Source organism: Mauremys reevesii, linkage group 14 (assembly GCF_016161935.1).
Source record: "Mauremys reevesii isolate NIE-2019 linkage group 14, ASM1616193v1, whole genome shotgun sequence".
Lineage (NCBI taxonomy): Eukaryota > Metazoa > Chordata > Testudines > Geoemydidae > Mauremys > Mauremys reevesii.
In genome coordinates, this window is record NC_052636.1 from 8,655,357 (window position 1) to 8,672,274 (window position 16,918).

General features: G+C 48.3%; 1 protein-coding gene across 1 annotated transcript in view; it reads left to right on the forward strand.

Moving 5' to 3' along the window:
• LOC120381409 (zinc finger protein 850-like) overlaps positions 1-16,918 on the forward strand; it is a gene marked incomplete at both ends in the record, with an annotated part of 53,460 nt that overhangs the window by 20,184 nt on the left and 16,358 nt on the right. Inside the window, one exon of the mRNA XM_039499598.1 lies at positions 16,422-16,823. Coding sequence (XP_039355532.1) covers positions 16,422-16,823 — 402 coding nt within the window. The remainder of the gene's footprint in view (positions 1-16,421; positions 16,824-16,918) is intronic.

Genomic DNA, 16,918 nt, shown 5'->3' on the forward strand with positions numbered 1-16,918 from the left:
CCTTACTGGCCTAAAATTTGACATTCTCACAGCATCTTTTTCAAAGCGATGCACAGCACACAGTCAGGTTAATGAATGGAAGCACACCCATTATTGCCTTTGTCGCTGAAAGCTGCATGAGCATCTGATTACACCTAATTACAACTGTACCACTGTAAGTAGAAATGCATCAACCCAGCTTAGCTCCAAGGTGTTTAGATGTGAATGAAAAGTTTCTAAATTAAATACATGGCAGAATGGTTAATGGGGAAAATACACAGAAGTGCCTCTACCCCGTCATTCTGTTGACTTGTTCTCCCAACTCCCCATGAGTTCTGGCCTCTTGGTCAACTCAGCTCCCAGTCCCACATCAGCTGTGCCCTCTCCCAGCCTAACCCATTTCTACTGCAATTCTTTCTCACCCTCACCTCATACAGGCAGGGGTTGGTATGCAGCTCCTAAGGTACCTTGCGAGATCACTCTCTCTCATACTGGGGCCATTTAGATTTCAGGGAAACGATTCAGAATTACTGACTCTGGGAGGTGGGAGAGAGAGGCTTCATAGAGCGCTTGAGCAATTTGCTCTTACTGTAGCCTCCATGTTATCCCTCATCCTCCACCCTCCCCATACGTGTCTCTGCTCATCTCAGTGTGTCACCTGATCCATAATGCCACTGGCTTCCAGCAGAACTCCCAGACAGGAGCGGTACATCACGAGGGGTTACAATTACTGAGAGTAAAATACATGGACAGGGAGGGTGTAATTCTCCTGAAGTGAAACATTGCAGTCTAGGAAGTGGAAAGAATTCAAGTACTTCATTACTTAAAATTATGCTTGAAAAGGATTGGATTTTTAGTGGAATAAACTTGCAGCAAATGTTAATTTCACTGTACACACACACATGAAAATATTTATATAGGTAATATACAGAAATGCTTCCTGGAGAAAGTGGAGTTTGATTTAAGGCTATTTACACTGTATATTTTGGTATGAGATTGACAATTTCTCTTTGAACAGTTATATGATCGTGGCTTTTGAAATCTCAACAGTTACTGTTATTAAATAATTGTTGTCTGACGCACCCCCATAACTTCCTACAGCTCTGAACATTGAAATTGTGTAAACATTGAAAAAGGAGCTTAAAAATAAATATTGCTATCTATTGAAATTAAAAGAAAGAAATAGATGCAATGAATTTTGTCAAACCCACTTACCAGCACTGCACATGCTAGGGGATGGAAATTACAACTAAGGCACCAACCTTAATTCTGCCCTGTAGGACACCAGGCAATTGCCGTAGGGCTACGAATTAGGCATTTTAGTGTATAAAGTTCCAGGTTACAAATCTGTATGATCTAAAGACATGAGATCTTTCCTCAGGATATCACCGTCGCTGGGTTGTTTCTCTTAGTGGTAATTCCCTGAAGTGAACAGATCAACAACATTTTATCAGCTATGAAGTGGCCATTTCAGGATTCCTGGGGAGTGTCTGTTATTTTGCAACTAGGGGCCCAGGTACTTGGAGAGACGGAACCTTGGTTTCATCTTTAACTTCTCCATGCTCAGCAGCTTCTGGAATTTGGTTCAAAGCATTTACATGTTTCCCCTGACCCTGTTCTTAAAAGTGCTGTTTTAGAAAGTGGGGAAGGGCAGGAACTGACTGCAGGATCAGTAGCTTGAGTCCCTTAGATATTTTATAGCTCATCGGAAGGGAGCACAGGGTTTGGTGGGTGTCTGGGATTTAATAATAAAACACACAAATATCATTGTTCTTAGTGAATTTTCATCTTCTAATTCCCATAAATCACTAATTATCACTGGCTGCCCCAGCAGTCTGGGGAGGAGAACTAGTCAACTCCTGTGGCCAGTGTGGAACCGAGAAGGCTAAGGATCTTTCAGCAATGGCTGACTCAAAGTCACCCAGAGTGAATTTCACTTCACTGGATAAAGCCCTAAGTTGCTTGAGCTCTGCAGAGGGGTGGTGAGGTGAATTCCATCCCCATTCTTGGGCATAGACCCTCCACCCCTGTTCTCACCCTGATCTCAGACACTACTCCACCTTCCCCTGCAGTGATGGACCCACTTGATGCTGCCAGAGCCATCTGCCATGCAGAAGCTAGAGAGGACAGAGGCCCAGCTCCAGAACTGCTCCCCTGCCCCACAGCCCCCAAGCTGTGCTAGAGCTCACGCTGACTTCCCAATCTGCACATCAGTCCGCTGTCCCCAGCCAGTGCACCCACTACACACAAACTTTGTCACAACAAACATCCCAGGATTGGGAAAGACCATCTGGGGCTGGCTGCAGTCTCCCGTTGCTGCTGTGAGGGGAATGGGGTGGTCCTCATAGAGATGATACAAACATACCCCAGGGGCAGAAGTGGAAATGTAGTTTCTTCCAGGGTTTGAAATGTTTGGTTTAGAGTCCTGAGCTCTGTCTTCCTGTTTGTCTCCCTCCTGCCACTTTCAGATCTCTTGGACAGACAAGGTGGGAGGTGGAATTGTTTTAGAACCAATTAAATATACCTCTTTGCTATCCTGGGACCAACATGGGTACAACAACTTTTCCCCTTTAACCCCCTCCCCATCTCACCTCCCCCTCAGCTGAGACTGTCCCATGTGATAGGAAAATAAGGGTTCAGTCCTATCACTGGATTGGGTCTTGCCAGCGCTTAACGGGAGTGAGAAAGCCTGTGTGCATTAATGACAGCAGCAGCTCTGGTACTCGACACATAGGGAGAAGAGATGGAGTGGAGCAGGTTGTGTTTGTGCCAGGTGTGAGTTACTCAGGTGGGAATTCTGCAATCACTATGTGACGCATTGCAGAATTCACGCTCCAGCGCATAATTTCTTTTTGGCTTGAAGAAGATATCGTTCTGCCTGGAGCAGTGCACAGTTCTATGCTTCACCCACCAGAGGCTCCTGTGGCACCAGAACAGGCATTAGCCAGCTTGGTCTATCTTGGTGGGAATTTGTTGCCCTGAGCTATACCTCAAATGGGAGTGAGAGTTAGTGGGTGCAACTGGGGAGAGTCCTGAGACACGGCTGCCGCTGGGGTGGGGGGACAGGTGGTCATTCTCGACTGGCAAGAGGGTGGAAAGGGCACAGGAGGAGCAAGTGTCCCCTATGGCGAGTGCCCAGCCCCAGGTTATCCAGTCCCAGACGCTTCTTCCCTAAACAATCGCATCCCTTAAACCTCTTCACCCTCCAGCCACTGGCTGCCAGGCTTCCCTGCGCTGCGAGGCCCTTCCTGACTGCAGAGACCCTCTGAGCCAGTCGTGTGTCAGGGCTCAGCCCTCTCTGGCTGCGCTCCTCAGGGGCACTTTCTTCCTCTGGGCACTGTGCCACAGGGCCCCGGGCAAAGCCATACATACTGCTCAGGCTTTGGCTTCAGCCCCGGGTGGTGGGGCTCAGGGCCCTGGACTTGCAGCCCCATGCGCTGGGACTGGAGCTTTTCTGCCCTGGGCCTCAGCGTAGTCTAATGCTGCCCTTTGCTTGGCCTGCCCTGAAATCTGCTAAGAGGCCCCAGGGGGCCCAGGACCCTGGTTGAGAACCACTGTCTTACCCCACGAATCACAGCAGTCGTTCAGGCTACTGCCAGTCATAGAATCATAGAATCTCAGGGCTGGAAGGTGAAACCTCAGGAGGTGTCTAGTCCAACTCCTGCTCAAAGCAGGACCAATCCCCAACTAAATCATCCCAGCCAGGGCTTTGTCAATTGCTTCCTGACCCATCATGCCAAAGGGCCAGTCACTTACTGAGTGTCAATTGAATCTTCAGATCTCGCAACAAAGACAACAGTTGTAGCCAGTCCTGTCATAACCTGTATTAAGAATTATTTGAAAGGAAAGGAGAGTTGTTTACGAAGTTAAAGCTTTTTAGGTAATCCGTATAGATGCAGACGAGTTACAGTCTTAAATTTCAAAAAGGTAATAGAAGCTTCTATAACAGGCAAGCTCTGCATGTTCTTAGGACCAACCCAGGCTAATCAGCTGGGGATCTCTCGTGCTTATGCCTAGAAACTCCCCGCCCCGCCCCGAGTCCAAGCAGCATGGCTAGATAATCAGTTCCTTCTGTATGGGGTTTTTATCCTCTTCCTGCCATGTGCTCTGAGCTGCAAAGTCAGCTTTTTAATAATGGGAAGTGAAAGACACAACAACAGTCCTTGTCGTCTTTCACGTCCCATAATAGTCTATCTGGTGTTGATGAACCTTTCCTGCCAGGCAGGTGTAATGCATTTGGTTGCCAGTCAGCACTTCACCTAGGTAAAGTCTCTCCTGTCTGGTGATTTACAGAGCCACAATGCAACTAGCTCAGATATTAACCCAGGCAGCAACTCACAAGCATTCAATAAAGTGTAAGCGCATTTCCTTATAATCCTAATACCTAATACACACAACCAGGTGAGTCAGACTGATTCCAGCGATCTGGCGTTTGTCCCCTGTCTCAATGAAGACATGGAGGCTTTTGCAAGAGCTAACACCTCATCTGGTGCAATTACACAGGCAGGCTGGGCAGGGATGGTGTCTTTAGCCTCTGCTCTGCTGTAGAGCTGGGAATGGGGTGATGGGGTGGATCACTTGATGGTTCCCTGTTCTGTTAGTTCCCTCTGAAGCATCTGGCATTGGCCACTGAGCTAGATGGACCATTGGTCTGATGCATTTATGGGTGTGCTCTTATGTTCTTGTGTTCACAGTCTCTATCAGGAGTATCTACTCATTGGGACTTCACTGGGAGCCACAGAAAGGAACAAGATGTGCTGAGGCAAGAAGGCCCAGTCTCAGAGCCCCTGGGGTCACGCTTCCCCCAAAGGCAACAAAACTAGGCCCAGCCCATGAAAGGGGCACCAAGCCAGGAGACTGGATAAAGGCTGGAGCATCAAACAACTTAGTTAACCTGAGAGAGCTGCCCCTTCAGGATGACAGTGACAGGAGAGAATCCCCAGAGTGACTCCTTTGATTCTGCCTCTCTCTGGCCTTTGGTTCTTAGAATCCATAGAACTGGAAGGGACTTTAGAGGTCATCTAGGCCCAGTCCCCTGCACTCAAAGCAGGACTCAGTATTATCTAGACAATCCCTGACAGGTGTTTGTCCAGCCTGCTCTTAAACATCCCCAGTGATGGAGATTCCACAAGCTCCTGGGCAATTTATTCCAGTGCTTAACCACCCTGACAGGAGGTTTTTTCCTAATCTCCATCCTAAACCGCCCTTGCTGTAATTCTATTTAAGCCCATTGCTTCCTTGTCCTATCCTCAGAGGTTAAGAAGAACAATTTTTCTCCGGCATCTTGTAACAACCTTTTATGTACTTGAAAACTGTGGTATCTGTCCTCTGAGTCTTCCCCAGCCTTTTTTCAATCTTCCTCATAGGTCATGTGTTTTCCGATCTTTAGTCATTTTTGTTGCTCTTCTCTGGACTTCTCTCTAATTTGTCCACATCTCTTCTTGAAAAGTGGCTCCCAGAACCTGGACACACTTACTCCAGCTTGAGACCTAATCCAGTGGAGTCAAGCGCAGAAGAATTTCTTCTCGTGTCTTGTGTCTTACAATACTGCTGCTAATACATCCCAAAAATGATACTTCTGCTTTTTTGCAACACTGTTGACTCCTATTTAGCTTGTCATCCACTAGGACTCTCAGATCCCTTCTCTAACAGCGCTCCTTCCTAGGCAGTTATTTCCCATTTTGTATGTGTGCAACTGATTGATCCTTCCTACAAAGCGATGTACTATGCATTTGTCCTTACTGAATTTCATGCCATTTACTTCCAGACCATTTCTCCAGTTTGTCCAGACTATTTTGAATTCTTCAGTTTCTATCCTCAAAGTCCTTGCAACCCTCTCCCAGCTTGGTATCGCCCAAGCTCATAAGAACTTGATAAGTGTAAGAGAGAGACTCTGCTGCTGGGAGGGTTTCACTCATGTGTCAGAGGTCACACCCTGAGCAGGAGGGGCTAGGCCTGTACTGGGATACGGTCACTCTGTGCTTATGGCTATGGGCAGAACCTAGAGTGTCCATTAGCAGGGAACAATGCTTGGGGGGAATCGACATGGTGCTGGAAAGGACAGAAACTCCTGTCTGAATTCTCTCACATTGCCCTTCCGCCCTGAAACAGGCTTCACAGATTAGCTGGCCTGCTGCCACGTTTTGCCCCAAATCATCCCATCCTCCCAGGAGTGAAGGGAAATGGCTGCAATGGAGCTGGCTCAGGTAAGGCGACTTCTCAGGGAGCTGGTGAGTGGGCTTCTGCTTGGAGGTGAGAGAATTCAGTAAATGTACAGAGGGTGGAGCCAGTGATGAGCTGCCAAAATATTAACAACAGGTTCCCTCCTCACTCACGAGAGGGTCATGCCCCCCAAGCGGGTCATGCCCCATCCAACACCCCATGCTCCTTGACACCCCCAGGACCCCTGACCCATCCCCTTCCCCTGTCCCCTGACTGCCCCTGCCGCCCCATCAAACCCCTCCTCCTCATTCTTGATGCCCCCTGGAACCTCTGCCCCATCCAACCACCCCTTCTCTCTGTCCCTGGCTGCCCCCAGCACTTTACATCCAACTCCCTGCTCCTTCCCTGACTGCCCCCAGGACCCTTGCCCCCATTCAACCCCTTGTACCCAGCTCCTCTGACCACCCCTATCCAGCCCCCACAACTCCACCGAACACTCCTCTCCAGTGTTCCTCTACCCCCTTACCACACTGCCTGGGGCCAGGACCACAACTGGCGCCACAGGATCCGACTTCCCGATCCATGGGCTGGAGCGCTCGGCCGGGACCAGCGTGCCAGCTCTGCCGGGACTGGGCGACTGGCACCTCACAGGACCACTCCCCCGTTGCTCTGTGCTGGAGCCGCTCAGCCGCGGGACTGGTGCTGCAGATCCTGGTGCTGGGCTGGATCGAGCCGCCGGGCTCGGGACCAGCCTGAGCCAGGTGCTTGGCCAGGACCTGCCGGCTGGGCGCTCGGTCAGCCAGGGGAGCCGCTCAGGTGAGCGGACTGGGCTGCGTTGCGCAGGCCGTCCGCCCCCCTGGCCTGGCTTACCTGCCTGCTGCTTGTTTCAGGCTGCCCACAAACATTTGATTTGCGGGAAGCAGGGGAGGGGGAGGAGGAGGAGGGCGGAGCGTTCAGAGAAGAGGGGGAGGTGAGCTGGGGCTGCCGGGCTGGTGAACAGCTGCTCGAGTTTTTGTTAAATTTAGTGCTTTTAGAACTGGTTGTCCTGGAACAATCAGTTCTAAAAGGCTTCTAAATTTAACAAATCAAGTTCCTGCGACTCGGCTGGAGCTCACCACTGGTGGCAGCTGGGTTAGAGGTGGTGGGAGGCAGGAAATATCTTCAGGCGGAGAAAGGTGAGGGGACAGGATGTGACAAATCTGCTGAGACTTGTGTACTCTAGGGTGTGATGGGCTGTCACCCGGGGTGCAGTCTGGGGGCTTCTGGGAACCACTGTGCCTCTCTAACCTCAAGCTGGGCTGGCCCTTCTCTCACTGCTTTGCTGGCTGAGATTCAGCCATCCTCTCTGCAGGCCCTGTTATCACCCAACACGACACAGCAGGTAGGCGCCATGAAGCCAACACTAAGCTGCTACCTGAGTGCTTTAACCTCAGCCACTCCAAGGAGAGAGAGAAGACGGCACAGCCAATTTCCCAGCGATAAGTGTTAGCAAACAACCAAAGCAGATTACTTAGCAAATAAACTAGAAACTCAAACTTCAAGTTTCCAACATACTAGATGGATAGAATTTGAATTAGCAATTTCTCACCTGACTGATGGTACAAGCAGTTCACTAAGTTTCCATACACAAGCTAGAAATCCCTTTACCTCTGGGACCAGAACTCTCAGTTCAGTCTTTGTTTCTCAGGTGTTTCCAGGAGTTCTCTTAGCGGGAATGAGGCTGAAGATGACGTCACACCCCACCTTATGTAGCTTCTTCCATATGGCAGGACCCCTTTGTTCTAAACTCAGTTCCCAGTCCAGTTTGTGGGAAAGACAGGTACTCAAAATGAAGTTCATTGTCATGTGGTCTGGTCACATGCCCTAGCATGGCCTGCTGAGCCATAGTAACCATAACTCATAGGCTGGCTGAAGTGCATTCACAGGAAGTTGCTAAGCTCTTCCACAGTCCATTGTCTTTTTTGTTTGCTGAGCCATGAACACTGTCTGGCTTCTTCATTATTTGTACCTGAAAGGCTCTGTTGTGGCTGTTACTTAAGAGTAAGCACATTTGAAAGACAGGTACAGAGTCAATATCCATAACTTCAGATACAAACATGATCCATGCACACAGAGTAGGAGATAATCATATTCGTGCAAATCATAATCTTTTCCAGTGACACCTGCACATGACTCATCTTGGTACAAAATGCCTCATGTCCTAATCATACTATAATCCTGCCACTATGCTGAATATATACAGGCCAGGCCGATATGTGGGTGTCAGATAAGTCCTAATGTCCAAGGCACAAGTGTAGGGAATGAAACTTCCTCTTTGTGGAACCCAAGGAAATAACCCTTTAGCTTCAGGGCTGGGAAAACTTCCCAGACCCAATGCTGAAACCTGAACCTACTGACATTCTCATTAGATTACCGCATCCCCGATCTTTGTGGCAACTTCGCAAACGTTATAGGTGATGATTTTATATTCCTCTTCCAGGTCATTGATAAGAATGTTAAACATTGCAGGGCCAATAAGATCCAATCCTTGCAGGAACCCACTAGAAAGAAATCCACTCAACCATGGTTCCCTATTTAAAATCCCAGTTTTTAATCTATTTATTTAATAATGCCATGCCGTGTATTTTGTACATTCTAGTCAAAATATTATTGCTGAAGCAACTCATCCTGCCTCACGCATATTACATCAGTACTATTAGCTGCAACCAAACTTTTGATCTCATCCAATAAGGATATCCAGTTAGTTTGATAGGATCTATTGTGTCTAAACCTTTTTAATGGATACTAATTATATTGATCCCTCCTTTCTTTATTAATGAAATCCAGTATCGGGCTGCTCCAGTCTTTTGCCCAGTATCGATCAATCAGACTGACACACTTGTCATTAGTTGCGTCATCTCTTTGATAGTTTTTAAATATTGGCACAGCATTGGGGCTTCTTTATTCCAGTCTTCTGGAATTTCCCAAGTGTTCCAAGTCCTATTAAAATCAACATTAACAGTCCACTACGCTCCTCCAGCAGCGTCTTTCAGAACTCTAGTTCTCGGACCCACTGATTTAAACACATCTAACTTTAATAGCTACTGTTTAACATCCTCATGAGTTACTTTTGGAATGAAAGACTGTCAGCGCAGAACATCTTGTTTGATATGAGTTACATCATCTGTTTTTCTCCAAATCCAGGAGAGAAATATTTATTGAACACTTTTACCTCTTCTGCATGATTGTTGATGATTCTGCCATTTCCATCAGTAATGTACCACTACCATTGTTAGGGATTAATTTTGTACTTTTAAAAACTTCCTTCTTATTTTCATTTGGTTGATCATTGATTTCTGATAGCTTCCCATTGCCAACTTTCTACAATTCTGACCTTCAAACTTAGATTCTTTACTATTGACTTCCCGCTTTCTTCTATATATTTAATTTGGAGAGTGTTGGGGATTCCTACCAGGAGCCATCAGCGTAGTCCAGAGACAGCCCCCATCTCCTATATCAAGCTCTGGCTAGTGGGTATGTGATAAATGTGAAGACCACTGCCTCCATCTGTCAGCTGGGAGACACAAAGGTTCCTCTCTCTTTCTACCCTCCGATGCCTCCTGGCCTGCTCTAGGCAAGGTGAGGTGGGACTCTGTTAACATGTGCTTCTCCAGAGCTTCCCTACCTGGTGCTGCTGTCTCTGTGAGTAGTGGGGCTGTGAGTGGGGCAGCAGGTGCTGAGTGTTGGACTCTTGCTCTTTCAGGGGCCAGTGGACCTTCGAGGAGGTAGCTGTGTATTTCACCAAGGAGGAATGGGCTCTGCTGGACCCCTTGTCTCAGAGAGCTCCTCTACAGGGATGTCATGCAGGAGAATCCATATGGGACCCGTGTGACCTCGCTGGTGAGGAGTCCACTGGTCCCCTGGGTTATTAGAAGCTGTGGGGTCTCTAAAGAACCTGAGCAGATAATAACTTTATTCATCATCCAGAAGTTTGACAAGTTTCTTTTTGCCCCCTTTTTCCCTTATCTCCCACTTACACTGTGCCCCAGGCAGCAGGGAGGGAGGAGGTAATGAGAGATGGAGGGAACAGAAAGAAGTCTCCCAAGGCGCGGAGGTGGTGCCAGCTGCCAGTAATGGGAAGAAGGAGAGGGGAGTGTGGAGGAAGGGCACGGGCAGTGAAGTAAGGCTGGGTGTGTCCAGTGGGAGGGAGGAGAGGTTTGGGGATCTAGAGCTGTGGTGGGATTCCAGACCTTGTAACCCCGAATCTCTACCCAAACCTCAGGTAAAACTCGGTGACTTCAGCATAACCACACTCTCACAAAGCCTCAACTTAATGTAAGGCCCTGAACTGTAGCAAGCTTAGGCCACGTTTACTAAATCGTATAGAAATGCAAATGCGACCACGGCTGGATCTGATCTCAGAGCCGTCAATCCCGGCTGTAGTGTCGACTCTGCCCTTAATAACCTATTTATCTATGTTCACCTCCTTGCCCCTCCACGGATGGTCCAAGCTCATAAGCAATTCCTCTGATCATGACATCTTACACTCCAGCGAGTATGAAATTGCCCACAAGACGTGAGACTGGGCTTCATAGATCAGTAAATCAGGTCGGGGTCAACAGGAGTGAGAGTTTGAGAGAGTCTTGTCCCCTCTCTCCATCTGCAGCAGCCACAAGCTGCTCCTCTTCCCTCCAGGCTCCTTGGATCTCTGAGCCTGTCCTCTCTCCTGAGGCCGGGGTGCATGGCCCAGTTCTTGTTTCCTGACCTTCTCCTTTTCCGGAAGAATTGAGGGCTGTTGCTCCTGAATGTTAGTGTGTAATTCCCAGCCTTCTCCTCCCACTGGGGAGTTTCTAATTCTCCTCCCATTACACCTGAGTCACTAGGATTTCCCTAGTTCCCCAAAATGTGCTTTGCGATGTCACAGTTCTGGGAGTAAGCGAAGCTAACTTGACCTGCCTCCATGGTCTGCTCACAGAATGGCCCCTCAGGTGTCAGGCCTCCAGGCCCAGCCCCTCTCTATGTGGGCAGGGACCCACCTGCCTCTCCTTTTGACCAGGGTGTGAGGGATTGCAGCTTGTCCTCCACTGTGTTCGCTGGACTAACATCCAGTTCCTGTGCGTTGCTTTCTCTCCAGGGGCTGTTCCAGAGCAGTGTGTGTGTGTGATAGAGGTGGGACTTTTGGTGATACTTGTATGATGCCAATACACACCTCAGTTTCCTGCTGTGATTGGTATTGTTGTGATTATAAAGAGCAGGAGACGTGAAGTGTTTTTGACTCACATAGCTGTCGCATGGGGTGATATGAATGGGTCATTAAGGACTGGCTGGGAGTAACTCTACATCAATGGAGATACCCACGACAGAGACAAGGGAATGATTGTCACCCAGGGCCGCCCAGAGGATTCAGGGGGCCTGGGATCTTCAATGACGTGTTCCCCTTATCCGCTCTGATGCTTTTACCCTGTGTCCCCCTGTAAAGCATTGGGTGTCCGGGGCTCCAACCCTCCCCTTGGGAGGAGGGGAGCCACGCCGGCCTTTACACTGAGCAACAACACAAAGAGACAGTGAGGGGCCTTCCAGGCCTTCTGCAAGGCAAGGCTGAGCAACAATATACAAGTCAGTGAGGCTGGGGGAGGCCCAGGGCCCTTTGGTGCAGGGGCTGGGCCACAAATACAAGGCAGTCCAGGACAGGCCCAGGCCCTCTGGTGCAGGGGCTGGGCAGCAATGCAACAGTTCAGGATGAGGGCCCAGGCCCTAGGTTAGGGCAGGGCAACAACAGTCAGGGCTCAGGCCACTCTGGTGCAAGGGGAGCTGAGCACTGGGGTGAGAGTACACCCACCCACGAGTAGGGGTGGCAGGGGGACGCAGGCCCACCCAAACTCCACTGTGTCCCCCGGACTAGGGCCCTGGGCAGTGGCTTACCACCGCTGATGGTCAGTGGGGATCCTGACCGTAACACACTGACATCAGGCATTGGTTGACTCCTGCAGACCTGGATAAAGTCAGCTGCTCCTGAGCCACTTCCAGTTCCCCCTCTGGGCCTACCTGGTCACGTATGCGTCTGCTCCCGGGAAGTCCAACAGCACAGGGTCCTTGCAGCCCAGGCTGGGGGGTAGGTCCGGCAGTTCCTCAGGGAAGTCCGGCCAAGTTCTGCTCAGGGGTTCCTCGGGGGTAACAGAAAGGAGAGAGGTGAGGTCTCCGGCCGGTTCCTCCTCGTAGGTGGCATGGGGAAGTCTTCCTGCGGGTCCTCCCCAGTAGCGAGCGAGGAAGCTCCGGCCAGTCTACACGGCAACTGCTCCAGGGCCCCTGCAGCTTCCCAGTCCCGAGCCCTCTCGGGCAAGGTCAGCTCCCGACGGTGGCTGGGCCTCTGACTGAGCTCTGGTGGTCGGCTTTTTATGCTCGGGTCGCTGCCTGACCCTCTGAGGGGCGGGCTCACTGCTCTGGAGCCCCGCCCCTTCCGCGTGTCCGGGGCTCCAACCCTCCTCCGGGGACGCAGGGAGCCACACTGGCCTGTTACACCCCCTCTTACCAGCTCTGATGTCAGTGAGAGCATTTACCCTGTGTCCCCTGTTCCCCCTCCTGTTTGACTCCAGCTTTATATAGGAATATTCTCAGCGATACCTTTGCTTAACCAATCATTGTGCACTGAAATTTAATTAACCAATTCTAACACATTGAAAACATAATTCTCTAACCACCCTATTCCACTGCCCTAATGAACTTACACCTAGAAAAATTAATTATGCAGCAGACAGAAACAATTAGAGAACCAGACTGATTAACAAGGTAAAAGTGGTGGCCATAAAGATAGAACAATACAGAAATGAGGGTTTCACAACCACAACCATTGAGAAGGGATTTATTGCCAGACAGGCTGCTGTCAGACTAAGTTTTCTTTAACCACCTTAAGATCTGTTTCTTTATCTGGTGCTGATGGGCGCTATCGGGACAGGATTGTCTTCCTAACAGCCCAATAGCACCTTATTTCAGTGTGACTGGTTTGGGATGTCAGGATGTGACCCTTCGCTTCACAGCTTATGGCTGCCCCTGGTGCTGAGCCAAAGGCCTTAGCCTAAGAACAAGGCCTCAGACTATCCTAGTGAGAGAAGGCCCATTCACAGGCAGACTGATTTTGATTCTTAGCTAGACAAAGTGATAAAAATACCCCTACGTTCTTAAAGTCTAGGCTTTACAGGCAGGCCTGAATATCTCTATTCTAACAGTGGGTTCTAGCCCTTCCCCCATTCTGTGTCTGTCTTGTCTATTTAGATCAGGGGTCGGCAACCTTTCAGCAGTGTTGTGCTGAGTCTTCATTTATTCACTCTAATTTAAGGTTCCGTGTGCCAGTAACACATTTTAATGTTTTTAGAAGGTCTCTTTCTATAAGTCTATAATATAGAACTAAACTATTGTTGTAAGTAAAGTAAATAAGGTTTTTAAAATGTTTAAGAAGCTTAATTTAAAATTAAATTAAAATGCAGAGCCCCCCCTTGGACCAGGGGCCAGGACCCAGGCAGTATGAGTGCCACTGAAAATCAGCTCGCTGCCGCAGGTTGCCTACCCCTGATTTAGATGGTAAATTCTTCAGAGCATGGGCCATTTACAGTTCTCTGTTTGAACTTTGCCTAGCACAATGGGGACCCACTGTTAGTTGGTCGTTAGGCACTAAGGTAGTGAATATGATTTGTTATAATAGTAACTCTCCGGCCACTTTGAGCCAAGGAAGATGGCCTTGGGATGCGTAGTCTTATTTGGGGTGTGTGAGTAATGTTGATTTGATTAATCAACTTTAATTTGTTTTGTAGTTATATTAATTAATTAATAATACTTAATCATTTATATTAATTAATATGGGTTTAGGCTCGCCAATTTGTTTGATCAGAAGATAAAAGTTCGTGTTTCGAATCGGGTTCCACAGAATTGATAAAGGGACCTTTCGGGGTATGACAGGAAGCTCACACGGAGACAGATATAGTCATAACGACTTTTTATTAAACTCAATGAAATAGTGAGTAAATTGAATAACAGTAATACAATTGTAACTCTGTAATTCTACCTGTTTTACAAGAGATACATATGATGATACAATATTATGTGCTGCAAACTTTGGTTAATATTCACCCGTTTTGATAAATTGGTGTTGGCCTCACCTCTGGCGGTTCCGGTTTCACACCCTTGCAGAAAACGAATGCAAAGAGCTGTCAAAGCTACTTTAGAATTTATTTTTTAGCTCTACTAAATAATCTGATACACAAACTAAAATAACATTTAGAGAGACCAAGCTTAGCCGAGTCCCTTTTGAACTTAAAGTTTGAAAAGAAAATAAGTGCAGTCTATTACTGGTTAATAGCTGTTGTAGATGGATAGCATGAATCGTAGTTCATAGAATCATAGAATCTCAGGGTTGGAAGGGACCTCAGGAGGTCATCTAGTCCAACCCCCTGCTCAAAGCAGGACCAAACCCAACTAAATCATCCCAGCCAGGGCTTTGTCAAGCCTGACCTTAAAAACCTCTAAGGAAGGAGATTCCACTACCTCCCTAGGTAACCCATTCCAGTTCTTCACCGCCCTACTAGTGAAAAAGTTTATCCTAATGTCCAACCTAAACCTCCCCCTCTGCAACTTGAGACCATTACTCCTTGTTCTGTCATCTTCAACCACTGAGAACAGTCTAGATCCATCCTCCTTGGAACCCCCTTTCAGGTAGTTGAAAGTAGCTATCAAATCCCCCCTCATTCTTCTCTTCTGCAGACTAAACAATCCCAGTTCCCTCAGCCTCTCCTCATAAGTCATGTGCTTCAACCCCCTAATCATTTTTGTTGCCCTCCGCTGGACTCTCTCCAATTTCTCCACATCCTTCTTGTAGTGTGGGCCCAAAACTGGACACAGTACTCCAAATGAGGCCTCACCAGTGAAGATGGTGAAGTGTAGTGAAGAAGGAGGAGGTCAAGGTGGGGGCGGGGATACCATAGTGAGGTAGGTTACCTCTTTTTATAGAAATAAATGCTGGAAATCCTTCCTCTTATGCCCAAATTTCAGTCTTCCCCCATAGAAATGTTAGGGTACGCTTACTCCATAGGCTACTATGTGTGTGCGTGTGGATGGCAGGTATCTGCGCACTTGTGGGGTACTTGTTAAGTCTGTGAGTACAACTTTGAAAAATCCCCTTTGCTATTCTTCATTGTCTGTTGGTCTAGGTAAAGGGTCTTAGACCTAAGCGTAGGCACTTTATTTGGGTATAGGAAAAACAGTTCCTTTTCTGGGTAAAAGGGCACAGGATGTTGCTATGCTAACTTTGCTTTAGCTTAAAATGCAGGTTTTTGGCCTGTAGGTTTCTTGCAGTACAGCCAAACATATTTGTAATAGGAATTAATAAACCTATCACAATACTGTACTTATAAGAAAAGAGATATTGATGCAGGCAAGCAGATGAATCCTGAGGGCTACAGATGTTACTGCCTAAAAATGAGATGGGGGTTAAAACTATGGACTATTCTTTGTGACAAGTATCCCACCAATTCCACTGACCTCCCTTGTTTTCTTTCCCTGCAGTAGGGTATCCAATTTCCAAACCTGATGTGATCTCGCAGCTGGAACGAGGGGAAGAGCCGTGGGTCCCGGACCTCCAGGGCTCTGAGAAAGAAGTGCTCCCAAGAGCTGCCTTCGCAGGTGAGGAATCAGTTAAACAACTCAACAACTGCTTAGGAATGCAGGAAACATTTGGGATGCCCTACAAAGACCTTGTGAGCTCTCCAAGTTCAGGATTGTTCCCTGCAGATGTGGAATCATTATGGCAGATGTCACTCATGGCTTCCCTCCTACCCTGACTGACAACTGGCAGCAGGTCCCTCCCCGATCTCACTTTCCCCTGAGAGTTATGGTGCAATGAGGATCCAGAACTGATGCCTTCCTCTCTTTTCTGTGGAAGGGTTTGGGGAAAATGATCTCCTGATAGGTTTGATCTCTCCCACATATATTTTGGTTTGTTCATCCCTTTTTCCACTCCTCTCTCTGACATTCCCTTTTTCTCAGGCACAGGGAGTGACCTATGTCTGGATTCTCTCTGTCTCCCATCCAGCGAGGGGATGGTGAGTGAGAAGGAGGAGGAGAAACCCCAGCAGGAAGACACTGTGCAAGTAGATCCACATTGGATGTTATCAGGAAGATCCAAAGGGAATGTTTCCAGGAGTTGTGCACTCCCAGAAAACACAAAAGCCTGTGAGACTCAGCAGAGGCCAGAGGAAAACTACAGTAGCCACTCAGACCTTATTCCACGCAACAGAATCAACTTGGAAGAGAGACGCTACATGTGCCATGAGTGCGGGAAAAGCTTCAATGGGAGCTCTGCCCTTATCACACATCAGAGAATCCACACAGGGGAGAAGCCCTACACGTGCTCTGAGTGCGGGAATAGCTTTGGGCGGAGGTCTCACCTTATCAGACATGAGAGAATCCACACTGGGGAGACGCCTTACACGTGCTCTGAGTGTGGGAAAAGCTTCAAGCAGAGCTTTGCCCTGAGCGCACACAGGAGAATCCACACAGGGGAGAAGCCCTACACGTGCTCTGAGTGTGGGAAAAGCTTCAGTCGGAGCTCACGCCTTATCAGACATCGGAGAATCCACACAGGGGAGACGCCCTACACATGCTCTGAGTGCGGGAAAAGCTTCAATCAACGCTCTGCCCTTATCAGACATCAGAGAGTCCACATGAGAGAGAACTGTAATAAATCCCTTGACTAGGGCTGGAGAAAGCTTTTCTTTTTAATCACATTTGCTAATTCCCACATAGTGATTTT